Source organism: Desmodus rotundus, chromosome 1 (genome assembly GCF_022682495.2).
Source record: "Desmodus rotundus isolate HL8 chromosome 1, HLdesRot8A.1, whole genome shotgun sequence".
NCBI classification, from domain to species: domain Eukaryota; kingdom Metazoa; phylum Chordata; class Mammalia; order Chiroptera; family Phyllostomidae; genus Desmodus; species Desmodus rotundus.
In genome coordinates, this window is record NC_071387.1 from 44,263,652 (window position 1) to 44,275,824 (window position 12,173).

The following is a 12,173-nucleotide window of genomic DNA, read 5'->3' on the forward strand; positions in this document are numbered from 1 at the left end:
CTTTTACTTTTCCCTTTGAAAGAACCCCAGGGCAAATCTTGAGTGAAGAAATTAGAATTGAGGGGAACTTTACAAGGAATCAGTCTAATCTACCATTCTGGGTAGCAGCATCATTTATAATATACCTGAGAGGAACCAAGCAGTATCTATTCGAATATGGCTAATGACAGGGAGCACCCTGCTCCACACAGTTCTGTTCAGTAACCCTCATCATTTCATAGTCATTCCTTATTTTGAGTAGAAATCTACATCCTCTTACCTTTTGCTTGGACCTGACTCCTAAGTGGCACAAAGTCTCCACTCGTGTCTGTCACAAATGAATTCTGAGGACTTGATTCCTTGCTTCGAACTTTTGTTTTTCAGATGAAATACCTCATTTTCTCTGATTTGTTTTCCTATAGCTGGGGTTCAGGTCCATCAATATCTTCTTTCCCTAAGGATATCATTTTCCTCTCAATCTTTTACAATTTACTAGTCTCCCTTTTAAAATGTGCACTTCGAAATTTATGTGCCTGTGGTAACTTTCAGAATTGGTTCGCTGAGTGAGAAACGTCTCTTGCTTTACACAGCCAGCCCTCGTTTGCTCATTGCTCTCTCAGTGACAGTGGGCCTGTGGTCTGAGGACCTACCTTTGCCAAGGTCTCGTCATCCAGGTGATTCTTCTGAATCACGTGTTGAAGTGCAAAATAAATCTTCTCCTGAAGCTTCTGGACCTTCCTTGGTTCTATCAGCCAGGCTCGATCTGACAAAGGGAAAGAATGGGTCAGAAGGGGAGGGAACGTAAGACATAAGCTTGGTTTTATTTCATCTGCAAGGACTCAGTTTTGGGCCCACCTCAAATTAGTTCTAAATTGCTTCTGGAATCATGTAATTTTCTATAGAAAACATAAATATTTTATAAGTAATTCTGTGATGACAAGAATGCTCAATACATTGACATACAAAGCCAGAATGGAGGCAAGGACCCAATGGTTAACTAAACTCCTTCGTGTTTATTATAGTGAGACAATGCTTGTCTCATATACTTTCTGGACATGTGCTGAGATTTTCTTTCAAAGTGGAAGTTAATGATTTGTGAAGAGGTGAATTATAAAAGTGAGGGAAATGTATTGTATAGGAATATTTTTAGTATTCAGGTTACCCCCTCCCTTTCATAGGCTATGTTGCCATTTCTATAGCATAAATCAGTTTAAAAAATTTAATCCTGAGTCCTCTTTTTCTTTATTGGATTTTTAAATGGTGAAAAAGATAGGCCCTCTATTTTTCTCTCCCTTCCTCCTTTCCTTCCTTTTTTCTTTCTCCTTCCCTCTTTGCATTCCCTTCTTCCCTCCCTCTCTCCCTCTTTCCTCCTTTCTTCCTAGAAGCTTTAGACACCATGGTGACAAAATTCAGCCCAGCCTCAATGCCTTAGGTTGGAACTTCAATGAAGAGACACCTGGAGTCTCCAAGTGCTGAACAAATACTCATGGAAAAGAACCTGGACATGATCCTTCTGAACACGGTTCAGGTCAGGTGAGAAACTCGATTCCGTAATCCTAGACAGGGCAAGAACAAGTCTAGCCAACAGTTAAGCAAACCCTTACGTAAGAGAGCACAAAAGCCTTCAGTTGACAATTGTCAGTCAGAATAAATTAAGTTTCCCTCCCTCTCCCTACTCTAAACTATCTGGAACTGAATAGACAGTGGTCATTATGGCAAGAACCTGGGGGAAGGGTGGGGTCTGGCACGAGAGGGAGCCTGCACAGTCTGGAAATCTGTCTTCCCTCTCTTTTTAAACATGGCGCTGGGCCAGAGTGGCAAACAAGGCATTTGGACTGGCTACAGACTCTGGGTGTGGGTCTGCTATCAGGGTGGGAAGATTCACCATAAGGTAGAGTAAGCCAAGTACAGTGCTTCCAAACTCAGCAGAATTTGATGGCCACAGCACGTCCTTCCTAGAGCAAGGCTCATAGGTCAGTTAATTCCTAATTCATAGGCACAAGCTTGCCTTCCTTCTGGAGTGGTTATCTTTAAGGATTATTTAGGTTTGATATATCATACCTTAAATATTTGTTCTTAGGAATTTACTGACTTGCCACAAACATACCTACAGAAGACAGTGAATTTTGTAACACTTCCTCTGAGCAAGCAGAAACCAGCTTGAAACCACCTCCCTCATCAGAGGCTTAGAATTAGTGTTCTATTGACCTATACTGTACGGCAACAATCAAATGCAGTGAGAAAATGGTAGGAGCAAAATTATTTCGCATTTGGTTGCTACCAGAAGTAAATATTTCTTGTCACTTCTTCCATTTATCTTTGTGTTTCTAGGCTTGGGAATTAAAAAAAAAATTAAAAAAGGAACATTTGGATATTTAGAGCCACAAAAGAAACTGTTAATAGTAACATTACAAATGATAACAAATTTCCATTTTTGATAGAGTAGCTAAGTAAAAATCAGAAGCAAATGGAAAAAATCTTCAAAAGATTTAAAAATAAATAAATAAAGCCTAACGGATAAAAAGTGTAGAGGCCAGTATTACTGGTAGGCACAGCTTGAACGGTATGTCAAAGTGTACCATTGTAGGTAAGGCTGATTTCTTCTAGTCTCCCTGAAAAATATGTTACGGAATAAGAAAAGAGACCTGGTCTCTAGAGATAAGTGGGTTACAGAAGGAATGTTCTCTTACCAGTGAACATTAGCAGGAATGTGTCTGTCTTTCAGTGGAGAACTGTCAAGGACACTGCTGTCCCTTCACCCCAAATCTAACTGTAGAGACAGCTGAGTGAGTCACTCTGAATTCTCATTTTGGTTGAAGAAGGAGCCATGTATATATTAGGATTCTACACATTTTTAAGCTGGCATTGTTTTTAAAAAGCATCTCTTCCCTGCTGGTGTGGCACAGTGGATTGAATGCAGGCCTGAGAACCAAAGGATCGCTGGTTCGATTTCTAGTCAGGACACAGGCCTGGGTTGCGGGCCAGGTCCCCAATAGGGGGTACGTGGGAGGCAACCTCACACGGAAGTTTCTCTCCCTCTTTCTCTCTTCCCCTCTCTAAAAAATACATAAATATTTCTTAAAAAAATTAAAAGTATCTCAGTTGCTACAGTTCTAGTTGATCTATAAATGTTGCATTTACCTTCTTTGAAAATGTTTTGCTATTTCATTGCATTTTAGAGCTAGACTAGGTCTTATTATGAGGAAACCGAGGCTCTCAGGGGGTCAAGGTGTTTAAGGTCACACAGATTAAAGGTTACAGAGCTTGAACTAGAATGTTCTGGTCTTAATAGGAGCCATTTTATCTGTTCTTATCCTCAACTCCTTTTAAAGCTGCTAATGTGGCTAAAGATAGATCAATAAACAAAAATAGAAGCACCACCATTTGTCTGAAACGAGCACATCAACATTAATCGGGGTGGAAAAGCCAGAGAAAGAGATATTTAAAGAGGAGAAAGTATAGTTTTATTTATTTTAGTCCCTATGATGGATCTTTCATTCAGGTGTATTTCTACTAAGTTTCACCTTATTGGACACTTTTTTTCTCTATATCCTTTATTTTTAAAATCAAAATGGAACTTAGTTATAACAAGTCACTATCAATTTTTATTTATCTTTTTAAAAAAGATTTTATTTATTTATTTTTAGAGAGAGAGGAAGGGAGGGAGAAAGAGAGGGAGAGAAACATCAATGTGCGGTTGCCTCTTGCACGCCTCCTACTGGAGACCTGGCCTGCAACCTAGGCATGTGCCCTGACTGGGAATTGAACCAGCGCCCCCCCACCGCCCCCCCACCGCCCCCCCCCCCCCCCCCCCCGTTCACAGGCCAGTACTCAATCCACTGAGCCACACCAGCCAGGGCAGTTTTTATTTATGTTTTAAGAAATAATTTTACTTCTCTGAATCTGGAGTGACCCTTACCACATGCTCGAGTCTTGTTTTTTGACACGCCATTGGTCATTTAATTTAGGACTACTTTCCTTTGAATTGTCCCCGAATATCACAAGCTTGCTAAAGAAAATGTGGTTCTTTTAAAGTTTCACTTGAGCACCTTGGTTGAGGTAGGTGTAATCCATGTGAAAGAGAGTGAAACAGGTTAAAAAGAAAAGGTGAAGACCTCAGTCTTCCCTACCTGGAGATATGAGAACAGCAGATGAGAACAAAGCAATCTCCTCTTCAGTCAGCTGCAAGGAACATAAATTCTTTGCAAAGTCAAATGCTTCATTCACTAGGTCATCAGAACCTATAAAAGAAGGCAAATTAAGTGAAAATACTTGATCAGAATGGGCACTAGTAAGAAAAGTTTCATAATCAAAAAGTTATTCAAGGATTCACCTACTGGGCACATAGAAAAAATATTTTCAAGTTTCTATCCATAAAAAGTGATTTAGTAATCATTATAGAATGAGGAAACCAGGCAACATCTTGACCAGGTAATGAGTTAATTTTACCAATGCGGGGCAGATGGAAATGGTGTGTGCCTATTGTAATAATATCCAAGTGGGAATACACAGCCCAAATCTAGTTGTATAGCTTTGACATTAGTTTCAGCTAAAGAATTTAAATAAACAATTTGGGGATTCTTTAGTTTAGAGATAGCATTCACAGGAAACCTGAAACATTATGTATAAAGGGCTCAGGGCTATCAGTCTTGGTGGCTCTTGAGCCTGGCAATGTAGGGTGTCCAGGGCCCTCAAATTGAGATGTTAAAAACCAATAGAACAGAAATGAGGTGTTTTTCAATTTGGTAACTTCCTGGAAATTATATTGAAGCACAAGCAGCTCAGTTGCTTAGCCATTGTGAATTTTGGCAAAATAATGCTTCATCCCTACAACGATCCTTGGTAAATGTTTATTTTATGAAGCTGGAAATATACTCAAGTTGCTTGCCAAGGCTTTTCCTCCTTTCTTGAAAATCTAGCCTTGGAGATGATATGGATGTGTATCAACTGCAGAAGGTGACACTGCCAGCCCCGATGGTGCTGTTGGCTACCGTATCACCTAACAGCACAAGAGGTCAAAGGCCAGTGGCCTTCTTAGATGTCTGAGGGTAGGATATGGAACAAAAGGTACTGTCCATCATTAAAATCTTTCCTGGCATTAGCCCATCTTTGCTAACGTTCTTCTTACCCATGCCATGCACTGATGAGTGGATGTAAATGATACCCAACACTTCCAGAGACCGGCTCTGATCGTGCCCTCCCATGAGTGTGGCCTGGGGATCATTTTGGGCAGACTGACACCCACTCTGTCTGTGGTCCCAGACTTCATGCATTAATAGGGCGAGAGTCACTAGTCACTTCTCTGAGTGAGAAACAAATGAAGGAGTCCTTCCTTTAAATTCTTTAACTAATGATTATGAATTTACACAAAAAATGTAAGAGGTCATCCCATGGATCAATAGTGGTCTACATAATATACTTTGTGAAGCAGTAAGCTAGAAGGCAAAGGAAAAACTGACCCTGCAAAGAGTGACCTCATGCATCCCCAATCTTTTAGAAACAGTCTTTATTGATTTCCAAATGAGTCACGGTCAGTCTCAATAGGAACCATGGTTCTCTCCTTCCTTTCATATTTGGATGCATAATTATAAGATCTGAAGAGTTAGATAAAAACATTGGAGGCTCAACCCTTATTGAAAGTTAAATACTAGTTCATGTTCAAGAATCAATGTATTTCATTTACCAATTTCAAGCTGAGTGGAGAAACTGATGGTAGTTAATAAAATTGTGTTATCATCAAAGGCAAACTTACCTAAGGCTTTGAACATTTGCATTCCTCCATATTTTCCTTCAAACAGAACAGTGTTGTTTAGTGGGTTGAAGGCACGGCACATTCTCACTAAAACTACTTCCAAACAACCTATGAGTGAAAAAAACTATGTGTAATATATGCAGTCATAAAGAGGTTATTATTGCATATAGGTCAAGAGACTTTCATGGACTTTAAAACATGCATACAGTCACATATGGACACACACATACAGAAATCCTTCAAGATTCTTTCCCAAGGAAAAAACACCTGTCTTAGAAATAAAGCTCTCTTGATGCTTATGTGAAGAATTAAAGATAAAAATACACTTTGAAGGTGGCTAAAATGGAGGGAAGAAATAACGTTTTTTCAAAGCTATATTGCTTTCTATTTTCTGACTAATATTAAAGTTAGTTTCAACTCTTGAATTCACAAGTGATGGTAAGTGACTCAGAAAGGAGCTTTGCGGCAGGCAGGCCCAGTCTGTTAACTTTTGTGGACGTTTTGATATGGGGAAAAGTAGCTGTCTGTTTCCATTTTTCACATACTCTTGTATGTTCCAACACATGGTGACTTGAAATAGGAACTCCCGCAGTGTGTTTCTTGGGGCACCATTTCTATCTGGTGTTCTTTGAAATGAGGGTTTCTTGGCCAACTAAGTTTTGGCAAAATGCTGAATGTTAACTCTTTCCAGAGATAGATGGGTTATAGAAGGAATGAGTCTCAACAGTCACAGATCAAAGGCTTGGAGAAGTCCCAGTGGACTTGGAGGAGCTTGTTCACCCTTGAGGGACCTAGCATTTCTCTGACTTCTCTGTTAGCCTGATGGCGATAGGGCCCTTCTCTGTAGCCATCGGCAGCTGAGGTTATTTTATTCACTCATATTTCCATGACCTAAAAAAGCCTCTGGTGCATAGCAGATTCTTAATAGATATTTATTGAATGAATTAGTTTACTACCTTTGTTTTTTCCCTGTACATTTATTGACATCTGTGGAATGATTGCTGCACAGTTTCCCCACATTTTGGAGAAATGGGGTTTTTCCCTATCGAGCGTTGGAAGGTGACACAGCCTCAAATGTGCATGAGGACCCCATGTGGGTAATTTGGCTACATTTGTTGTTATCCAAGGTACCCGTGGTGCCTTTCTTATGCTGCTACTTTATATTTATGTCTGTGTTTTATTTCTTTTGTTTTGCTGATTTCTCTTTGCTGTCCCTCATATATCACCTAGAATAAAGGTTTACACAGAGGAATTTGTAAATATTAATTGAAGCAATGCTTTTCTTACAAAAATAATGGATATCATTTACTGAGTATCTACAATGTGGAAGGCATGTTCCTTGGCCCTTTGCATTCATTATTTTATTTGCTCCTTACAATACCATGTCAGGTTAAGTTTTATTAGGCCCTTTCTATGGATGAGTGACAAGAGGCTTAAAGAGGTTAAGACCTTGCCTTATATTAGAGTCAACATTTTTACAGCAGGCAGAGCTGATAAAGATTGTATGGTCCAATGGTTCCCAAATGTCAGCCCATGGACCGCTTATATCTGAGACTTAGTTAAAAGTACAATGAACCGGGTTCATGTGGGAGACTCAGATTCCATGGGCCTCAGATGATGCCCATGACTCAGAACAGTCAGGAAGCTCCTCTGATGCTGCTGATGCAATTCCAAGTTCATTATTCCAGTTCATTATTTCTAGACCCTCTCTTTAATTTACAAATGAGAAAGCTTTCATCTAGAGAGGTTAGCTCAAGGTCACATATCAAGTATGGTGGATTTTCTTTTTCTTTTTAAAAACATTTTATTGATTATCCTATTACAGTTATCTCAATTTTTCCTCCTTTGTCCCCCTTCACCCAGTATCCCCCAGTCCCTCAGGCAATTCCCACACCATTGTTCATGCCATGGGTCATGTGTGTAAGTTCTTTGGCAACTCTACATCCCCATAGCTATTCTGTAACTACCTATTGTGCTTCTTAATCTCTTCACCTCTTCACCTATTCCCCCAAACCACCCTCCCATTTGGCAACCATCAAAATGCTCTCTGTATCCATGATTCCTTCTCTCTTCTTGTTTGCTTAGTTGGTTTTTTAGATTCATTTGTTGATAAATATGTATTTATTGCCATTGTATTGTTCATAGTTTAGATTTTCTTCTTTTTCTTAAATAAGTCCTTTTAACATTTCATATAATAATGGGTAGTGATGATGAACTCCTTTAGCTTTACCTTGTCTGGGAAGCACTGTATATGCCCTTCCATTATAAATGATAACTTTGCTGGATAAACTAATTAGTTCATGGGTCCTTGCTTTTCATTCCTTTGAATACTTCTTGCTAGTCCCTTCTAGCCTGCAACGTTTCTTTGGAGAAATTAGTTGGCAATCTTATGGGACTCCCCTGTAGGTAGTTACTGCTTTTCTCTTACTTTTAAGATTCTCTCTTTATCTTTAACCTTTGGCATTTTAATTATGATGTGTCTTGGTGTGGTCCTCTTTGTGTCCATCTTGTTTTTGGACACTGTGCTTCGTAGACTTGCATGTATATTTCCTTTACCAAATTAGGGAAGTTTTCTTTCATTATTTTTTCAAATAGATCTCCAATTGCGTGCTCTTTCTCTTTCCCTTCTGGCACCGCTATGATATGAATGTTGGAACACTTGAAGTTGTCCCAGAGGCTCCTTACACTATCCTTATGTTTTTGTATTCTTTTTTCTTCTTGTTGTTCTGATTGGTTGTTTTTGGTTCTTTATGTTCTAAATCATTGATTTGATTCTTGGCTTCATCCACTCTGCTGTTGTTTCCCTGTAGCTTGTTTTTATTTCAATTAGTGTATCCTTTGTTTCTCACTGTATCTTTTTTATGCTTTTGAAATACCCAATGAGTTCCTTGAGCAACTTAGGAACAAGTGTTTTGAACTCTGCATCTCAGAGACTGCTTATCTCCATTTTGTTTAGTTCTTTTCCCAGAGTTTTGATCTGTTCTTTCATTTGGGCCATATTTCTTTATCTCCTCATTTTAGCAGCCTCCCTGTGTTTGTTTCTATGTTTTAGGTAGAGCTGCTATGATTCTCTATCTTGGCAGCATGAACTAATGTAGTAGGTGTCCTGTAGAGTCCAATGGCACAGCCTCCCCTATCACCCATCCTGGGTACTCGAGGTTCTCCTTTTGTGTGGGCTGAGTACTCTCTCTTCTTGTAGTTGGACCTTGATTGCTGTTGGCAGGTCAATGGGAGGAATTTACTCAGGCCAGTGAGCTTCAAGGACTGGCTGTGACCACTGACCACAAATCTCTACCCCTTGTGGAGGATCAGCTGTGAAGAGACAGGGTAGTGATGCTCCAACGTGGTCTGTTGCTGTCTATTAGGTGCACAGGCCCTGGAGTTTCCCAGGTGGTGTGGGCCAAAAATAGCTCCCACCTGTGTTTTGTCCTGGGCCACCCTGCATCAGTTATAAAGCAATCTGAGATGGCTGCTACTTGAGCTGGACTTGGAGATTCCCAGGTGAGGCCAAGCTGTGAATCGCAGCTAGCTGCTCCTACTAGTGCCAGGCTTGGGGCCACTTAACAGGAAGTCCAGGGGGCTGTGGGCTCACTGATACCAGCTGTTGCTTATTTGTAGGATTTAGGAAGTTGTGAAACATGAGACAAGACTAGCTATTCATCTGGAAAAGTCACTGTTAACCATTTGGGTAGGCCCATAATTTGGGTGGGATGGAGTCTCAGGGGATATCCACGTTGGGGCAAACAGTGCTAGTCAGGTTGATGGAGTCTCAGATATGGCACCCGCCTACCAGCTCTGTCAGGGGAGCACTCAGAAAAGGGACGATGGCCTCTGCCTGCCTTTCTGTCTGGGAGAGAGCTGTCCCCCAGCTCTCGCCTTGATGCCAGACACTTCCGTTCCTCCTGTATGCCACTGGTGTCTTTCAAGCTATGAGCCTGGTAATGGAGCTCAGAGGGAGTGAGTATGAGTAGGTCTGTGTGTAGGTTCTTTAAGGAGGAACTGCTTGGAACTCCAGCAGTTCCTTTTAGGGACTTCTTCCACCAACTCAATCCCTGCGGGCTTTTGCAGCCAGAAGTTGTGGGGACTTATCTTCCTGGCACTGGAACTCTGGGTTATGGGGCCTGGTGTGCGGCTGGGACTCCTTGCTGCAAGATATCCTTCTCAAATTTTTATCCACCACACGTGGATGTAGGACCAGCTTGTTCCGCATCTTTGCCCCTCCCAAAGTCTGGATAGAGGTGGTTTGTTTAATTCCTTAGTTGTCAGACTTCCATTCAACTTGATTTCTGAATGGTTCTGAGTGATGCTTATTCTATAGTTTAGTTGTAATTTTGATGTGGTTGTGCTAGGAGGTGAGTTGTGTTTACATTTGCTGCCATCTTGACTGGAAGTTGGATTTTATTTTTCAAAGAGAGTCACAAAAATATCTTCCATTCCACATGCTTTTCTAGAACCTTACCACTCTTTCATCAAGAAGTAGAGTCCATGTCTCCTACCCTTGAACCTAGGTGGGCCTTCATGACTACCTCCAGTAATAATAACACTGCATCTTCTGAAGCTAAGTCAGAAAAATGCCTTATACTCTTGGAATGATAGCTTTTGAAACCTAGTAACCATGTTGTGAGAAAGCCCAAGCAGTCTGTGGAAAGGCTCAGGAGGATAAGAACTGAGGCACCTAGCCCAGGGCTGTGGCTTAATTCTGGACTGTCAACCACCACCAATTGCCAGCCATGGGCGTGAGCCAATTTAAAGGTGTTCTCCCCCACCTCTCACCACCCCTGCCCCGGTCAAGTTGCCTCAGTGAGCAGGACAATCTGTCCCTGTCGAGCTTTGCTCAAATTGTAACTTTGGGAACAAAAGGAATAATTATTGTTGTTTGAATTAAGTTTTGGGGTTGTTTTTACCTAGCAATAGGTAACTGATACAGTAATGTTTAAGTCAAGACTTGCATCCACCTGTATCATTTGGTAAAGAAGCAGCAGTAAGTTAGAATAACTTAGAATTCTATGTGGCCCAAGTTTAAAGGCCAGTTTTGCTGTATATTGGTTTTATGATACTGAGCACAGCCCTTCACTTCTCTGAATCTTGACTTCCTCTTCTATAAAATAGAAATAATACACAGAAGACTAAATGAGATGTCATAGGTAAACATAAACATGTCTATGTGTGATATTATACACAGGAGTATATTATTATTATTACTCTGGCCCAGAGCCATGAAGGTTAACATACACACCATGTAGTTCTTATCTTCTATTCTCAAATGAGGCCAAGAAAGACAAATATTTTTTCTTTTCTGTTTGGGTAAAAGCATCTGCAAAGTCAATCATGTGCGGTTTCTTGAGCCGCTCCCTAATGGTGTGTGTCAGAGTGTGTGTGAGAGACGGGGGAGGGAAAGGTGAGAGCGGGGGGGGGGGGGGGGGATTTCTTCCGGTGTATTCTGGCCGCAGGCTATCCTCATTAAAACGATTGGAAATGACCACAGAGGCAAAGCGCAGCTCGCGCGGATTTTTTTACCCGCCCCCCCACCCCAACAGAAGGCAAGTAGTAGATTTCAGAGCCAGCTCAGCAATTCAGACACCTTGACACGCTCATTACTTGCACTGCCTGTCAGGCTGGGTATCTCAACCTTCGCAATTAATAGCTCCACTTTCAATAAGCAAAATTGTGTTTGACTTCAAAGGGGAACTGAATGAGTATCAGGGCATTTTTATTGCTGAGCGTTTCCTTTGGGAGTTGGCTGACAGTGTGGGTGGTAAAAATGAGCTACTGGAAGGAGGATTTTCTAGAACCAACACTGAGATCAGGGTCGACCATATCCTGGTCTAAAACAGACCCCCTCCACGAATCTTCTCCTTGCTTACCTGACTTCAGAAGTAGAATCTGATCATTCTGACAGAGTTCCATGAAGCCTGTTATCCGCTTTGCAAACTCGACCACGTATTGGATGGCGTGAGTGATCTGGATGGCACACTGCTGCCATAGCGCTTCCCTGGACTTCAAGAGAGAACAGACAGAGTGCACGTGGAGCAAAGAACAACTTGGAGAGTCATTGAAATGCTCGGGGTTGCCCTACTGGTGCTCACCTGTCACTTAGGGACCAAGGTGGGAATTCACCTGATTCGTTTAAAAGAGGTGGGGAGTATTTTCTAAGATACTGTTTTGAAGTGTCTGAACCTCGATACACAAAATTATCAAAGTAACTGTGGCTAGAGTAATGGAAAGCATGTAAAAATAATTATTTATAATTTCTTTACTCTTTTCCCTCCTTTTCCTCTATCATCCTGTCTAAATAAGCTCAAACTCTTAGTCCATTTGGTAAAAACAAACTCCTGCGCGGAGGAATACCAATTTCATTTGCAGGCTTTTATAAGGTTGTTTTCATGTGTACCCGATGGCCACAAACTTGTAATATTTTTATTTTGTGTTCTTTTCCCAGAAC

At 41.0% G+C, this 12,173-nt stretch overlaps 1 protein-coding gene across 2 annotated transcripts in view; it reads right to left on the reverse strand.

Moving 5' to 3' along the window:
• The window catches only part of RORB (RAR related orphan receptor B), a 187,130-nt gene that overhangs the window by 13,314 nt on the left and 161,643 nt on the right, over positions 1–12,173 (reverse strand). For both annotated transcript variants that reach the window (XM_024555525.3, XM_024555515.3), the window contains exons 6-9: positions 11,596–11,728; positions 5,732–5,839; positions 4,110–4,220; positions 630–742 (exon numbers count right to left, since the gene is read on the reverse strand). In XM_024555525.3, the coding sequence (XP_024411293.1) occupies positions 630–742; positions 4,110–4,220; positions 5,732–5,839; positions 11,596–11,728 (465 nt within the window). The remainder of the gene's footprint in view (positions 1–629; positions 743–4,109; positions 4,221–5,731; positions 5,840–11,595; positions 11,729–12,173) is intronic.